Source organism: Nipponia nippon, unplaced genomic scaffold (assembly GCF_047370975.1).
Source record: "Nipponia nippon isolate SJK-2023a ecotype South Korea unplaced genomic scaffold, ASM4737097v1 scaffold_5, whole genome shotgun sequence".
In the NCBI taxonomy this organism is placed as follows: Eukaryota; Metazoa; Chordata; class Aves; order Pelecaniformes; family Threskiornithidae; genus Nipponia; species Nipponia nippon.
The window spans coordinates 2244738-2260689 of record NW_028262369.1 but is presented as its reverse complement, the minus strand read 5'-3'; the positions used below and the strand labels follow the sequence as shown (position 1 = coordinate 2260689).

The following is a 15952-nucleotide window of genomic DNA, read 5'->3' as shown; positions in this document are numbered from 1 at the left end:
ACAGCTCCATCCCCAGCCCCTGGTACATCACACCCACGCAGGAAGGTGTCGACCGCCCTTATTTCCACGCCGGCGGGTGAAAAGGAGACGCTGCTTCCCCTGGATGTGGCTACACCGCCAGTCCAGCCAGAAAGAGAAGACAGGCAAGTGGTAGATCAGGCACAACTCTGCTTCAATAGGTGGTAACAGAAGAAGTTGCAACCAGGCTGCTAATAGGCAAGAAGGAAATAAAAGATGCAGCCTCTTATCTCCTCGAATTCCTGATGCCGGGGGTATAGCGACCCTGACGTGGAATATGGATGCTGCGCTGCCTGCCAAGGCTTTACATATGGAGGAGAGCAAGCCGTGCCCTTCAGCAGAGGACGGGTACAAAGAGTCCAGCTCCGGGGCAAGATGTGAATATAGATGATTTTCAGAGAAGTTCTCGATCTTATCGTTTAAACCTTCCTGCTTCAATAAGGTGAGAAACACAACGGAAACTAAAGGGACTTGGTCAGCTTTGAATACAGACCCGGCAACCAGGGACTCTCTGGAAGGATGGCATCTGCTGAGGGTTTCTCGGAGTAAGTGCCAAATTCAATAGTGCCTTTATGAGCTGGGAACAGTCATTTATCACGAGCGTGTGGCAACGCTGCGCTGAAGCACCGGCTTGGAAGTGACCTTTGCTGCGAAACGGTGTGGATGGAGTGGGATCCCTGGGCTGTCGCTGCCCGAGGGGGTGGAAACGGGGTGGAAATGGGATGGAAACGCTGTGCAAAACCCCGAGCTCGGAGCTCCAGGTCCCGTACGACCCCTGCAAGGTGCTGGATTGGGGCACCCTCCAAGGCATCTCCTAGGACATGACGTGCAAGCTCCTTCCTTCTCTACTCCAAAGAGCGTCTCTCCCTGTCCCTCCAAAGTCCTTTGTCCCCCAGTATCTCTTGAAACCAGCATTTATTGGGAATAAATGTCCGAGCAGCTGATTCTCTACAAATCTCCTAACTGGTCATACATGGGTGGGATGGCAGCGGTGTTTGGCTGATTTCTGGCTATGGACAGGTTCACATATTATCAATCTCTTTATAATCATATTGTAACAGAGACTGTAGCCAACAGGCAAATGCTCAAGCGTATAATATAGTATTAAACGTTACATTTCTCATGGTCTTTGCAGGAATAAGCCCCAAAGCAGCAAATCTCCCAGAGGTGAGGTGTGATGGTCCAACCCCATGGTGATGCTCTCGCTGGCCGGAGTGACTCGATGTCTCCCAGACGGTAAATTAAGCTGTTGCCCTGTGGCAGAGAGGTCAGACCCACCCCAAACCACTGCCCTGCAGAAGCGCTCTGTGGCTGGGCAAAGCTCGGGGTCGTTTCTCTCCTGCATCCGAGAGGTTCAAGCAAGAAACAGCTTTTGCTCGGATGGAGGCAACAGCGTCCGAAAAGAGCAAACCCCGGGGCAAGCGGCTCCACGTTCGCGTGGGTCTGCCTCTGCATCTCGTCGGGCTGCGCTTTTGCAGCTATCTTTAATAGCACCATCTGCTGATATTAAAAATACTTGGCGTTTTAGCATATACAAAAGCCTTTGGTGCACCTGAGCTTACAGCAGCCTCCCAAGTCCAGCAGCGAGCGGTGCAGAATTGATCAGCTGCAATGAGTAACGTCCCTCCTCACGTGGGTCCGTGGGCATTCACATGCTGATGAATTTGTCTACCTGGTAATGGTCCGGCAGGCTTTTCTGAGAAGTTCACTGAATAATTGCAAGTCGGGATGTGTTGATTAGCATTTCTGTCCTGCGAATTACTTCTGTATGGGAAGCAAAGCAGCATAATTAGCAAAGCCTGCAATAATACACATGTATGAATTTCCCCGTCAATCATGGCTAGATGAAATGAAACCTGCTTTCAGGATGTGTTTCTGCTGGTAAACCTGGTAACGGTCCTTGGAGAAAGGGACTTTGCCCTGGGCGGTTGTCTGGTTTGGCATCCAGCCCGTGGTGACACTGATGGAGGATGCTCTCCTCTTCCTGAGCAGCCCTGCAGCTCTCAGGTTGCCCAAGAGGCACCAACACCTTCAACGCAGGAGACAATTTTCCCATCTCTAACAGCAAATCCTGTCTGTAACATATACATTTATCAGCTGTGTCTCCTTGGTGACAGCCATGCAGCACAGCCAGCATCCCAAAACCCGCCCCGGCAGGACAGCGGCTGTTGGAGAGCGGGTTGGTGGTGGTCTCATAGGGTCTTACCCATCACGCAAGGAATTGGGAAGGTGTTTCAAGCAGCTGTGTCTCTTGCAGAGCTGCTGGGGCCTGGCCGAGCGCAGATCGAGGTGCTAAAATCACCATCGCATGCTGATGGGCTGCCAGCATCGCAGCCAAGAGGAGGATGCCGATGCACGTGGTCTGACTGCAAAACTGCCGACGGGAGATGCCCATGCGTCTCCCCTAAATGCAGGGCAGCAGTGAGGGGTCGTCCCTGCGCAGGGACAGGGAGGGATATGGCTGTCCTGAGGGTGGGCAGCTCAGTCCTGGGGGATAAAGCACCAGGCTCCAGCACCACATCCATCCCAGCGATGCTTGGATCTAGATACTGTCCCAGCCACCCTCCCCATGTCTACGACCGGCTCTGCAGCACCCCATGGTCAGGATCCGGCCCCGACTGAGCCACAAGCGCTGCAGTCGCTATGGAGACCCTGCCTGAGATGCATCAATATGGAGAAGAACAGCTTGTTCCTTACGTCCCCATTCAAAGGACCAGTGAGAAAATCCCCTCCAGATGAACCCTCCACCCTGGTGTGGTCCCCGCCGACCCCGCAGAGCCCTTTGGTGTGGTCGGCGGGGACCACACCAGGCAATGACGCCAGGAGATTTTGTGGTCCCTCTCTGGGGAACCTGCATGCTGGAGCCCTGGGCTGTCCCCCAAATTCAGCATCGCTGCGAGATGAGCCCAGGTCCTGCTGGCATTAGATGGGTTCACACAGGGAGATAGGAAGGTCTACAGGGCAGCACGGCAAAGCCGTAGGGTGCCCGGGTCTGGGGAGGTGGACAGGGCTGGAAGCATCTTCCATAGGTGCTCCAGGACCATGTTATGGCTGCGTGGGGCAGGATGAGACCCTGGGAGAGCCAGCACCAGCTCCGGCCTCGTGGTGGCTGACATATGGGAGGAAAAAAGGAACCCCTCACACAATTTTCCCTCCAAGACAAGAGTCTTAATCCCTTCAGGAGACCTTGCACAGGAGCTTTCTGACTTGCTGACCATCCTCCTTGCTCCACATCCATTTGCAGCGGGGGACGAGGCCAGCACCCAGCAGCTGAGATGCCACCTTCCCACTTTCTCCATCCATGCCAAAGCCACTATGTGGCAACGTCAGCGAGGGGGGCAAAGCCAGGACACGGCCAGCCGCAGCCCGGCGAGCGATGCCCGAGCGATGCCTGCTGCCTGCCCCGGGGTGGGAACAGGTAGGACAAGATGTGGAGGAGAAAGAGGAGAATCGGTTCTTTACCTGGAACCACAAGCAGCCGGGGGAAGAGGAGCCAGGCTGCAAGCGGCAGCGAGGCGGCAGCTACCCGGGGCAGGGCGAGCCGCCGGAGACCATCTGGAGCTCAGTCTGCAAAACGAGCCACCGAGCTGCGGTGAGTCACGCTCAGCTGCCCACTGTAATGGGGGAGGGGGGGAAAATCACAGGGAAAAAGCAAAGTTTAAGTGCCACCATCTGCAAGGGGCAGCCCCGGCCAGCCGGTACTGGTGGGATCAGGCAGGGCTCGGGTCCTCATCCCTCTTCGTTTCCACAGGTGCTGCAGGAGATGCAAAATCTTTGGGCAAAGTCACTTTTCAGTGGCCGTTTGGGAATTATATGCTTATGCAGAAAGCTCTTGTCACCCTGAGAAAAAGTTAACTGTCCACCAAGGAGGAAAACCACAAAATCTCCAAAAATACTGCTTTAGCAGCACGGCTGGGGTGATGTCTCCTCATCCCCACCCTCTCGGCCATCGTTCGGGGTACTGAGCGATGCCAACCCTTCTCCATGTTAATAGTTGTTACGTCTTCTTCCAGCAAGGCTGTTACGGGGGGGAGCATCGCTGTCCCCATCAGCTAAAGCTGCCTGCAGGCACACATGCTTGTTTCTCATCACCCTTCGTGGCTTACAGGTTTCCTTGGTGGCCAGCCACAGCACTGGGCTGTGCCCTGTCCCATGCACTTGGTGATGCTCTTGCAGAAAAACCCCATGGGAAACCCTCTTCTTTCGGGTTATCTGCTGTCTGGAGGCTTTAGAGAGTTTGATCGTGGTCCATCTTCCATCTCCATCCTTGGGGGTTGTCAAGACCAGACTGGGTAAAGCCCTGAGCCAGGTCTGCACTTGGAGCTGACCCTGCTGTGACCAGGGCTGGACTAGAGACCTCCTGAGGTCCCTCCTAGCCGGGATTACCCTACAATCCCGTCATCTCCACCTCCAGCAGTGTTTCTCCATCCTAATCTCGGTGGCATCACTCCCGTGTGAGACCAGCTGCCTCCTACCGCTGTTTCCTCACCTTACACTGAGGCTCGGGCCAGCCAGACCTTCCCACAGCTCCTGTCCTTCAGCCAGACCTCGCCGACTGTCCATCTTCAGTGCCACGCACAAACAACCTGCAAGCCCTGCCAGCACCTCTTCATCCCCGGTACCTGGAGGGGCTCCTGTCCTCTTTGCCCACCAGCCTGCATTTTCCCAAGTCCCCAAGCAGGGACACAGACGCATGGGTCCACCTAAAAATGGCCTGCAAAGGGTTCATACAGGTGCCGAGGGCTTTTCATTAGGAGTTACCAGTCCTGGAGCATTGATCAGCCCAGCTCCCTCAGCAGGAGCTGGTGGCCGTGCCCGAGGACTCTGCTCCGTGTTTCTGCCCAGGTGTTTCTGTAACCTGCCGGGGTGACACCAGCCTTGGGGTCACACCGGCCTTGTGCCGGGACTCAGCAGGTTGTGGCTTCCCCCTGTAGGAACCGTATCAATAGGTGCTGATGGAAACATTGCCACCCTTGGTATCTCTCCGGCACCCACCCCTGTCTCCAAAGCCCTCCCTCCCAGACTGATTTCTCACCCCCATCGCTGCTGTCACAGACTCCTGGTGAGTTTTGGTGGGAGGAGGTTGCCTTCTGCCTGGGTACGCACGGCCCCGGCCCCGGGGGATGTGGCAGCTGGGGGCAGATGGCCTGAAAGAGGGGGGACACGAGGGTCTGCACCTGCACAGCCTGAGAGTTCATCGCTCACAGCTCCTGGACACCCCCCAGCATGAGCCCTGCCCACTCTGGGAGGACACAAAAGGGGTCCCCAGCACCCCAAGGGCTCCCCAGCACCCCGGCCTGCCGGGGAGCAAGCTCCCGCAGGAGAACTGGCTCCTGGCACTCAAGCTGCAGGGCTGGAAGGACCCGCTGCCCATGCACGGCCCTCCGACCGCTGGGATGCTCAGAGGGGTGCAAGGGGCCACCTCCCCCTCCAACACCGTCCCCCCGCTCGCCTCCCCTTCCCTAATGGGGCTCGGGGACCCACAGACGGACCCACGCCTCGCCTGGGGACCCCCCAGCATCAGGGAGTCTCAGAGCAGGCACATCTGGCCAAAACCCACCCAGGCTCCACTCTTTAAATCTCAAGTGTGTTATTTTTAGCTTTCCATCCGTACGCGTTGAGCAGATTCACAAAAGCGCTATAATCTGCTTACAAGCAAACGCACGGAGCGGAGAGGCCCCAGAAAGAGCCCGGTGTCGGCGCGTGCTGAGAAAGGCACCCGAGGGCTCGGCTTCCCCCAAAACAGCGAAACGTTACCACGGGCTGCTCCGCTAACAGGTTGTTTTTCACTTGGAATAAGCGGACACCTCTCGCTTCACTAGAGCAACAGATGCAACTCCTCATCCAGCTGAATCACTGCATCTGCTCTGAGCCCACCGGAATGATTTTGGGGTAAACATCCCGTTTTTTGCAAAATAAATGGCATTTTCTGATGCGTTCAGGCAGCAGCAGCTGTAGGGCATAAATAGGACGTCCCGCTGCGGGGCAGGGCCAGCACCAGCCTTGCGGCACGCAGCTACAGAAGGAGGCACGGCCACGCTGGAAGGGAGGTGGGAGTCTGGAGGGGCTCCACTGCTGGTCTTTGGTGGCCCCAGGGCCACCGACCTTGTCCCATGGCTTGTCCCTACCCTTGTGGTTTCCCCGCTGTTGGGGCCGGATGATGGGGCCCGTGTCACGGGCTGTGTCCATGTACCGGACCCAGCATCGTCCCCAGGGCCACCCGCTCCTTGTCCCCAAGGGAGGGTGGCCCCCAGCGGCCCACTCTGCCTGTGCGGGGCTCTGCATGGCGAGGGGCTGCCACCATGCCGGCACCCCACAGCGGCCAGCCCGGGGGACAGCCATCGGGATGCCAGACCTGGAAGGTGAAGGACCCCCGTGACTCTCCCTGGGGCTGCATGGCAGGGAGGGGGGCCTCTGGGGGAGACCGAGGGGGTCTGAACCCATGTTCTCATCCCTGTGACCCACAGTTTGAGGGCTGGACCCTCATCCCCATCCCCATGTGGTGCAACCGGAGACCCCGGGCAGGGCTGGACCATCATCCCTGTCCCCATGTCATGCAGCTGGGGACCCCCAGTGGGGCTGGACCTGGACCCTTATCCCTGTCCCCGTGGGATGCAACCAGGGACCCCAGGCAGGGCTGGACCCCCACCCCTGTCCCCACGTGATGCAACCAGGGACCCCGGGCAGGGCTGGACCCCCCCCCCATCCCCCTGTGACCCAAGCAGGGACCCCCGGGGGGGCTGGACCTGGCCCCCCATCCCCATCCCCTTGTGATGCAGCGCGGGGACCCCCGGGGGGGCCGTGCCGGAGCTCGGCGGGGGCGGGAGCAGCGGTGACCGGGACCCCCCGAGCCCCGGGGGGCGGCGCCGCCCCCCGCCCCCCCCCCCCCCCCCCGTCGGGGCACGGCGCTGGCGGGAGGCGGCAGCGCCGCAGACGCCGCTCGTTCGCCGCCGCGCTCACGTCGTGGAGCCGGGGCTACCGGTAACAGCGGGGCTACCGGTAACAGCGGGGCTGCGGAGCCGCCGCGCAGGGTAAGCGGGCGGAGGGAGGCGGTGGCCCAGCCCGGGCGGAGCGGGGACCCCCGGGGGCAGAGACCGGGGGGGGCGGTGCTGGAAGTGGGGGCCGGGCTGGGGCCGTCCAGCCTGCAGCGATGGGGGAGCCCCGGGGGGGCCGGGCTGGGGGCGTCCGTGCTGGCCGGGGAGCCCCGGGGGGGCCGGGCGGTTTCTCCCTCCGGAGCCCCCCGGCTGGGCTGTGCGGGGCAGGGGGTCTCTGCCAGCAGGAATGGGGCCGGGAGGTGATGGGGGGCAGCGGATTTGGGGGGTCCCATCCTGGCTGGCAGGGGGGAGGCACGGCGGGTCCCAGGGGAGCCCCCGGAGAGGTCTCCTTGCCTTCCCCTGGGGTCGCCCCTGCAGCCCTGACCCCTTCCCGGGGCTTGGTGGCAACAGGCCACCCATGGGGTGAGCCGCGGTGGCACCGGGGCTGTCACACCGGCTACTGGGATGGCTTTTGCTCCCCTCCGACTTCAGCATCACGGCCCCCTCGCTTGCCAGCTGCCCCGGGGGCTGGCAGCGTGGCGTGGAAGCTGGCAAGGTTCGGCCAAGAGGCGTGATCCGATTATGCCCCCGCTCCCGGCTGCTCTGCCTGATGCTCTTGGCTCCAGCAGGGAAGCGACCCAGGGCGGTGGCAGCCCAGGACGTGCCTGGGGAGCACAGCTCCTCGTCCGCACCAGCGCGGGCAGCCGGCAGAGCCGTGCCGTCCTCAGTTCTCCACCTCTCACCCAGGATCGAGGATCCCAGCACAGCCTGGAGACGCACCCTGGCACTGGGAGCACTGGCCCGCGGGCCGGCGGGGGCAGCTATGAGGGACGTGCTCGGGTCTGGGTACCAGCGGAGCCTCTTCCATCTTGCCTGGATGTGCCTGTTCTCCTCCGTGCCGGTAAGGAGCAAGCCGGGGCCGGCCCGTGGGGCAGCGGGGCTGGCACTACCGGGCTTTGACCCATTGCAAGTGGGCTCGGTCCTGGCTTCGTCGCGTGTTCCTGCCTGTCTCGAGGAAGCCGGAACGGAGCTGTTCATCGGGGGGAAGGAGGCAGCCGGCTTGGGGAGACGCCGGGTGCGGCAGCGGGGCGGGCAGGCCAGCACGGGCTCCGTGCCCTGGTGCGCAGCGGCAGCCGGAGGCTCTGACCCAGCTCTGCGCTTGCAGCACGGCGGGGCCAAGGTGCTGGAGAAGACCTTTGAGGAGTGGATGCGGTACCGCGATGAGTGCTTGAGGAGGATGGCGAGCGAGCCCTACCCGGCAGGTACCCGGCTGTGCCCCGGCTCGGGGTCAGACGTGCGGACACACGGAGCCGGGCGACGGCTGGGGCTGGTTTTATCCCTCCTCCAGCATCCTCTACACTGGTTGCCTACGGAGGGATGAGATGGGGGCTGAGGGGCGTCTCCACATTTCAGGTGGGATGCCCAGGGCTGGGATGCCCAGGGCTGGGATGCCCTGGGGGGATGAGGCTGGCGTGGGGTACCAGGGCCCCGTTCAGGGTGACGCCAGCCCCCTTGGGGGTGCTGGCAGCGGGCTGGGATGGATGTGGCTGTGCCACCAGCATCTGACCATCGGCTTTCCCCCCCTTGCTGCTGTTGGAAGGGCTCTTCTGCAACCGGACATTCGACATGTACGCCTGCTGGCCCGACGGGAGCCCCGGCACCGCCGTCAACGTCTCCTGCCCCTTCTACCTGCCCTGGTTTGAAAAAGGTGATGATGACCCTCTGCCACCCTGGAGCTGGAAGCCAGGGCTGAGCCATGCCGGGGGGGAAGAGGCTCTCGGGGCTTCCCCTCCTGCTTGATGCCGGGGGGTAGACGGACCCACGGGCAGACCTGGGGGTCAGGGGACACGCAGGGTGTGGAGCAGAGCCAGCTCGTGCCCTGCTCACGCCTGCCCTGGAAGAGGGCTTTTGGGGCTGAGCAGGGTCTGAGCCATCGTCCTGGGAGAGGGGTTTGGGGGGAGCCCGAGGGGGACGCGCTGGTGCTTCGTGTCCGCAGTGAAACACGGGCTGGTGAGCCGCAGGTGCGGCGCCGACGGGCAGTGGGTGACGGTGAACGGCAGCCAGCCCTGGCGGGACTACTCGCAGTGCGAGGAGGAGATGGAGTCCACCGTCGAGGAGGTGGGATGCCCCGGCCCGGCCACTGGGCAGGGACGGGCAGGGACACCCTGGCCACACGGGTGGGTGCTGCTCGCCCGGGCTCACCGGTGCGGTGCTCACCTGCAGGAGGGTGCTCGCCGGCTGATGGTGAGCTTCAAGGTGCTCTACACTGTGGGGTACTCGCTGTCGCTCCTGACCCTCGTCTCTGCCCTGCTCATCCTCACCGTCTTCAGGTAGGAGAGCCAGGGCGACGCAGTCCTGCCCCTTGTCCTTCCCAGCCGGTGGTGGCCGAGCTGAGGGGTGCCCCCGCCACCCTGACGCTCTCGCTCTCGGCAGAAAGCTCCGCTGCACCAGGAACTACATCCACGCCAACCTCTTCGCCTCCTTCGGGCTGCGGGCGACCTCGGTGATGGTGAAGGACGCGCTGCTGGAGAAGCGCTGGGGCATGGAGGTGGTGCAGGTGGCCGACTGGGAGGCCCTGCTGAGCCACGAGGCAAGTGCTGCCCCGTGGGGGGCCCTGCTCGATGCTGGGCTGGAACTGGGGTGCGGACCCTCACCCCGGGGAGGGGTGCACAGCCGGGTGCTGGTGCCCATGCAGCCCCAGGCGCCTGATGGATGAGCTCTTGGGGTGTCTGTGCTGCCCATTAACCCGATGGATGAGCTCTTGGGGTGCTTGTGCTGCCAATGCACCCGATGGATGAGCTCTTGCGGTGCTTGTCCCCCCTGTGGGTGAGCTCTTAGGGTGCTTGTGCAGCACCGTGCACCTGATGGATGAGTTCTTGGGGTCCCTGTGCTGCCCACGCACCCTCTGGGCGAGCTCTTGGGGTGCCATGCCCCCATAGGCACGCTGCCATCACTCTCTGCAACTGCCTGAAAGGAGGCTGGAGCCAGGGGGGTCGGTCTCTTCTCCCCAGGAACAAGCGCTGGGACGAGAGGGAACGGCCTCAAGCTGCGCCAGGGCAGGTTTGGGTTGGGTATTGGGAAAAACTTCTTCCCCCAAAGGGCTGTCAGGCCCTGGCCCAGGCTGCCCAGGGCAGGGGCTGAGTCCCCATCCCTGGGGGGATTTAAAAGCCGGGGAGATGTGGTGCTGAGGGACATGGTTTAGTGGTGGGCTTGGCAGTGCTGGGCTAACGGTTGGACTCGATGATCTTAAGGGTCTTTTCCAACCTTAACGATTCTGTGATTCTGTGATTCCTCTCGCAGGCGGCGCTGGGCTGCCGGGTGGCGCAGGTGCTGATGCAGTACTGCATCCTGGCCAACCACTACTGGTTCCTGGTGGAAGCCGTCTACCTCTACAAGCTGCTGATCGGGGCCGTCTTCTCCGAGAAGAATTACTACAGGCTCTACCTCTACCTGGGCTGGGGTAGGGGCCACCCGGGCGCGCGATGGGGATGGCGTCGGCGAACGCCAAACCGGCCCCAGGAGGGTGCGGGGTGGGGGCTCTGCTGGCCCTGGATGTCCCCACAGTGTCCCCCGCCCCAGGGCCGGTTTCTCAGCTCAGGCGGGTGCTTGGTTTTACAGGGTTTGCTGTGTGACTTGCAGGGACCCCCGTGGTGTTCGTGGTGCCCTGGATGGCCGCCAAGTACCTGAAGGAGAACGTGGAGTGAGTGGGGAGGGATGGGGGGGTCCCGCTGGGGTGCTCAGCCCCAGGAGTGGGACGGAGACCGCTGTGGGGCCCTGACCCACCTCGCCAGGGCTGGCACGCTCTTGGCCTCATCCTGCACCCCCTGGCACGGCGTGATGGTGCTGCTCTCCCTGTCTCCCTGAGCAGGTGCTGGGCGCTGAATGAGAACATGGCTTACTGGTGGATCATCCGCATCCCCATCCTGCTCGCCTCCCTGGTAGGGGGGCACCCGCCGGCCCCACACCTTTTCGGAGAACAGCAGCTCAGCCCCCGGCTCCCGGCCCCGGGGCGGGGGGCAGCGACCCCCAGGGCAGCTCCCAGCAGAGCGGGGTTGGCCTCCAAGGCATCACGCTAAACGCACCGGGGTTTTGGTTTTGCACCAGCTTGGTAACCCCCGGGCTCCACGCAGGGGGGGCTGTGCTGATGCCGAGCCCCAGAGAAGGTGGCTGGGGATTTTGGGATGGCGGGAAGGGAGGAAGGGCAGCTCTGGGGACCCAGCGCTGTCAGGCTGCAGCAGCCTTGGCAGTAAGGGTGGGTGTCACCTCCTGCGGCCCCCGCAGGTGCGTATCACGGCCGGGGTGGGCTGCGAGGGGCGGGGGTGCTGGGCTATGTGTGCCCCTGCACTGTCTCTCCCCTGTCCCAGATCAACCTGCTGATCTTCATGCGGATCCTCAAGGTGATCCTGGCCAAGCTCCGTGCCAACCAGAAGGGCTACGCGGACTACAAGCTGCGGTGAGCCGGGAGGGAGGGGGTGGCCGGTCGTGGGTCCTCCCTGGTCCTGGTCCTACAGCACCTCCACGTCCACCTCCACCTCCCCATCCACCTCCACCCCGCTCCTCCCTCCTGCGCATCATTAAACTGAGATTAACTCAGAGCTCATCCCTGCCTGCGCCTGTGCCCCAGCCCTTAGTACTCGCTGCCGGAGGGCTCCCCTTATCCTCTTTCAGGCTGGCCAAAGCCACGCTCACCCTCATCCCCCTCTTCGGGATCCACGAGGTCGTCTTCATCTTCGCCACCGACGAGCAAACCACGGGCATCCTGCGCTACGTCAAGGTGTTCTTCACCCTCTTCCTCAACTCCTTCCAGGTGAGGTGGGAGCGTGACGTGTCCTTGCTCTGCCCTGGGCACACCAGAATTGGGGGGTCCCGCTTCCAGCTCGCTCTCCCCGTGGTGCCCCAGGCGGTGGCTGGGCTCAGGGAGGGGGACACCGGCTCTCCCACCCCCAGCCCTGTTGCTGAGTGCGTGCCAGTGCCTCCTGCGCTCGCTGAGGCAGCAGTGGCAGGGGGACCTCAGCCCCAAAAGCACCCAGAAGTGGTGTGGGGAGACTGAACCTGTCCCAGCCCTGGGAGAGGGGGTGGCGATGGGGGCTCACTCCCCTGCTCTCCCCTCAGGGCTTCCTGGTGGCCGTGCTCTATTGCTTCGCCAATAAGGAGGTACGTACCCACTGCAGCTTCTCCTGCCCAGCGCTGGGGCTCAGCCCTGCCTCGGCTGGCGGCTTTGCCATCCCACCGCTTGCCCGCTCGGGCTGCGGGGTGGCCACGGCCAGGGAAAAGCCCCCGCGCTCTCTCCCCCACCATGGCAGGTGAAGTCAGAGATGAAGAAGAAGTGGCAGCTCTGGAAGCTCGACCACCCAGCGCTCTGCTGCACCCAGTGATGCGGCGACCAGCCCCGCCGAGCCAGAGGAGAGGGGCTGCTGGCCACAACGGGCGCAGGGCCCGGTTGGAGGGTGCCGTGGAGAAGCCGTGCTGCCACAGCACCCACTCAGCATGGCCAGGCTGGGACCGGTGTCTCAGCTGTGCCGCACCTGGGAGCGCTGGAGCTGCTGGAGGGGACGTCCCCCTGCTGCGCTCCGAGGGAGAGGCGGGCACCCTTGGCTCTTACCGGACATCGCTGCCCCCTCAGAAGAGCCTCACCTCCTTTGGGCTTGGCGAGCTGCACGGGGAGACGCGCCTGCTGCTTTCTTCCGCTGCCCGAGCTGCCTGTACACCATCAGCTACCTCTTGGCATCCACCAGACGTGCTCATGGAAACCCCCTTCCCATCCGCACCGACCTGGGCATCCGCAGGAGGGGATCACGGTGGCTGGAAAGGGAGCCCAGCCCTCGCCAAGCAGCGGGGAACGGGAGATGCTGCTCAGCCCGGCACTGCTGCCCCGCTGCCCAGGTGAACACACACCTCCTGCTGCACCCCGGGCCACGCCAGCGCTGCTGCGATCCAGGGCGTCACCTTCACGCTCTCCTTCCCCTACGCGAGGACCATCTCACCAACACCCCGAGAGCTCCGAGACATCCATCCATCCATCCCGGAGTCATCCTGCAAAGCTCCTCTCCGCAGCGAGGTGATCTCGTCACTGATAGGGAACATGGCGTCAGCTCCTCACTGCTCTCCAGCCGCATGAGACACCGGCTTTCCTCATCCCCGAGCTCCTCCCGCAGCAGATCCCCCCTTTGCCGTGAGCAGAGCCGTGGTGGCGGGCACGCACGTAGCTCCCCGCGGCGCTTGAATGCTTTGTTGTATTTACGCTGCGCGTTAAGGGCAGTATTGCTTCTCCTTTGGTGGCAGGGGAAAAAAAAAACAATATCCCAAGGGAGGGTGAGGGACTTGAGAGCTTCGGGCAGCCTACGGCTGAGCTGGGAGCTGAGCCCAGCCTCCCGCGTCCCAGGCCCAGCTTACAGCAGTCCCGGGCAGGAACCAGCCCCAGCTCAGGAACCGTTTTGCTGACAAAAAGCCGGGCTTTTCTGCACCCAGCTGTGCAACAGCTGGGGTACAAGATGTTTGCTTTCCAGCAGGGTGCCAAAGCACCAGCTGCCGACCCCGGCCAAGCAGCCTGGCGAACCCTCGGAAGCCCGCAGCATCTACCCCTCTCTGCCTTTGCAAGCGAAGCATTGAGGCAGTGCGGTTCAAGCAGCGCTGTTCGCGTGGCTGCACGCATCGGGGTTACTGGTCCCAGTGCTCTCCAGTAAGAGCCGAGAGCAGCAGCAGATGCCACCACCACCCCAGCCCCCTCGTTCCTACCTTCGCTAGCAGGACAGACGTGCTGCCGAGTCCGTTGTTCCTACCGTGCAATGCTTTACCTTGCAGAAAAGGCCGCTCCGGGAGGGAAAAAGCGGCTTTTACTCTCCGCTACGTGCAAGCGGCCACAGGTGGTTCTCCATCTCCAGCCCCCTTGGCTTCCAGGCTGGAGGAGAGCCTCTTGCGGATGCGGCATCTCGAGGAGGGTCGCCTTCAGCACGGAAAGGAGAGAGGCTGCGGCAGGCTCAGCGGCAGCTGGGTTCAAGGCCGGAGAGACACGCAGGAGTTTGCCTGGATCGCTGTAACCCCTGTGAGACCATTTTGCACATTAACACTCTCTTCAGATGTAAATAAACGTTTATTTTTCAGCAAGCAGAGCGTGCTGCTTCTGGCTGCTCTGAGGGAGGGAAACGGCTCGCAGGCTGCGGACGTGAGGGTACCGATTTGCACTTGCGCACACCCAGTCCCGGTTACAGGGGTATGAAGCAGGTATCCAGAGCCCCTGGTTCCGATAGCACCGCGTCCCCCTCCCTAGGATTACATTACAGCTTACACAAGGAGGAAAGTAGCAAAATAAAACACTTAACACGACGGCGGTAAATAGAAACAGCGCCCCAAATCCCTCCCAGCTCTGGTACCTGCAGAGCCGTCCCATGCAGACCTCGGGAGCCCGCAGTTTCTCCCGGAGAGGAGTTGGATGGATGGATGGATCCTCCTCTGCTCTTTGCTGGGTGCCGCAGGCTCCAGCAGCCTCGCACCGGTGTGCGCCGATGCCAAAGCTGGAAGAGGCCACGCTGCCCCGGGAGGAGAAAGCTGGCTCCCTTCTGGAGATCCAAGTTATTCCCCCTGATGAATCGGTGCTGCCAGGTACGCTCCGACGTGCTGGTGGAGCCGAGAGAAGACAAGGAACAGCTCTCAGCACCAAAACCCTTGAATCACGGCGGGAAAGGGGAGCTGTTTCCAGTTCTCTCCTGGCAGTTTCAAAACTGGGTAGGGAGAGAGAAAGCCCTGGCTGCACGCTGGCCCGCTGCCGTAGGACAAGGCAGGACCGAGATGGCCAGGATCCGGGAGCGACTCTGCTCCACTCCCACCAGTCCAAACCCCAGCCCAGCTTAAATTTGTGGTGAGATACACCAATTTAGTTTAGTTTTGACCAGAAAGAGATTTTTATGTTGCCCCATTTAAAACTTTTTGGGATAGCTGCTGACTGCTGTCCTCTTGCCCGCCTGCCTCTGGCGACAGGTCAGAGGTGGGCTGAAGGTTTAGAAGAGCACAGTGGCACCAACAGCTCACAACAAGATCAGTGCTTCATCCTGAGAGGAAAATACCAGCACACAACAAGGCCCAAACTAATTTCTGAACCAGTGCAGAGACAATTTTGTCATGCCACTGGGAGCTTTTGGGGGCAAAAGTGGCAATCGCCAGCCAGGAATCACAGAATCACAGAATCGTTAAGGTTGGAAAAGACCCTTAAGATCATCGAGTCCAACCGTTAACCCAGCACTGCCAAGCCCACCACTAAACCATGTCCCTCAGCACCACATCTCCCCGGCTTTTAAATCCCTCCAGGGATGGGGACTCAGCCCCTGCCCTGGGCAGCCTGGGCCAGGGCCTGACAGCCCTTTGGGGGAAGGAGTTTTTCCCAATACCCAACCCAAACCTGCCCTGGCGCAGCTTGAGGCCGTTCCCTCTCGTCCCATCGCTTGTTCCTGGGGAGAAGAGACCGACCCCCCCGGCTCCAGCCTCCTTTCAGGCAGTTGCCGAGAGCGATGAGGGCTCCCCTCAGCCTCCTCTTCTCCAGGCTGAGCCCCCCCAGCTCCCCCAGCCGCTCCTCCCCAGCCTTGGGCTCCAGCCCCTGCCCCAGCCTCGCTGCCCTGCTCTGGCCACGCTCCAGCCCCTCCATGGCCGCCTTGGGGTGAGGGGCCCAGCGCTGAGCACAGCATTCGAGGGGCGGCCTCACCAGTGCCCAGCGCAGGGGCACCATCACCTCCCTGCTCCTGCTGGCCACACTATTCCTGATACAAGCCAGGATGCCGTTGGCCCTCTTGGCCACCTGGGCACACTGCTGGCTCATGTTCAGCGGCTGTTGACCACCACCCCCAGGCCCTTTCCCGCCGGGCAGCTCCCAGCCGCTCCTCCCCACGCCTGCAGCGGTGCCTGGGGTTGCT

General features: G+C 62.2%; 1 protein-coding gene across 1 annotated transcript; it reads left to right on the top strand.

The window, feature by feature from the left end:
• The first annotated feature begins 6973 nt into the window (after positions 1 to 6973).
• Positions 6974 to 13855, top strand: LOC104023468 (glucagon receptor-like). Its single transcript, XM_087732284.1, has 14 exons — positions 6974 to 7049; positions 7800 to 7953; positions 8218 to 8314; positions 8653 to 8760; positions 9049 to 9170; positions 9276 to 9382; positions 9486 to 9642; positions 10353 to 10512; positions 10692 to 10752; positions 10921 to 10990; positions 11417 to 11505; positions 11721 to 11859; positions 12165 to 12206; positions 12356 to 13855. The coding sequence occupies exons 2-14, from the start codon at positions 7876 to 7878 to the stop codon at positions 12425 to 12427; spliced, it is 1302 nt and encodes a 433-aa protein (XP_087588410.1). The 5' UTR covers positions 6974 to 7049; positions 7800 to 7875; the 3' UTR covers positions 12428 to 13855.
• Positions 13856 to 15952: the final 2097 nt, after the last annotated feature.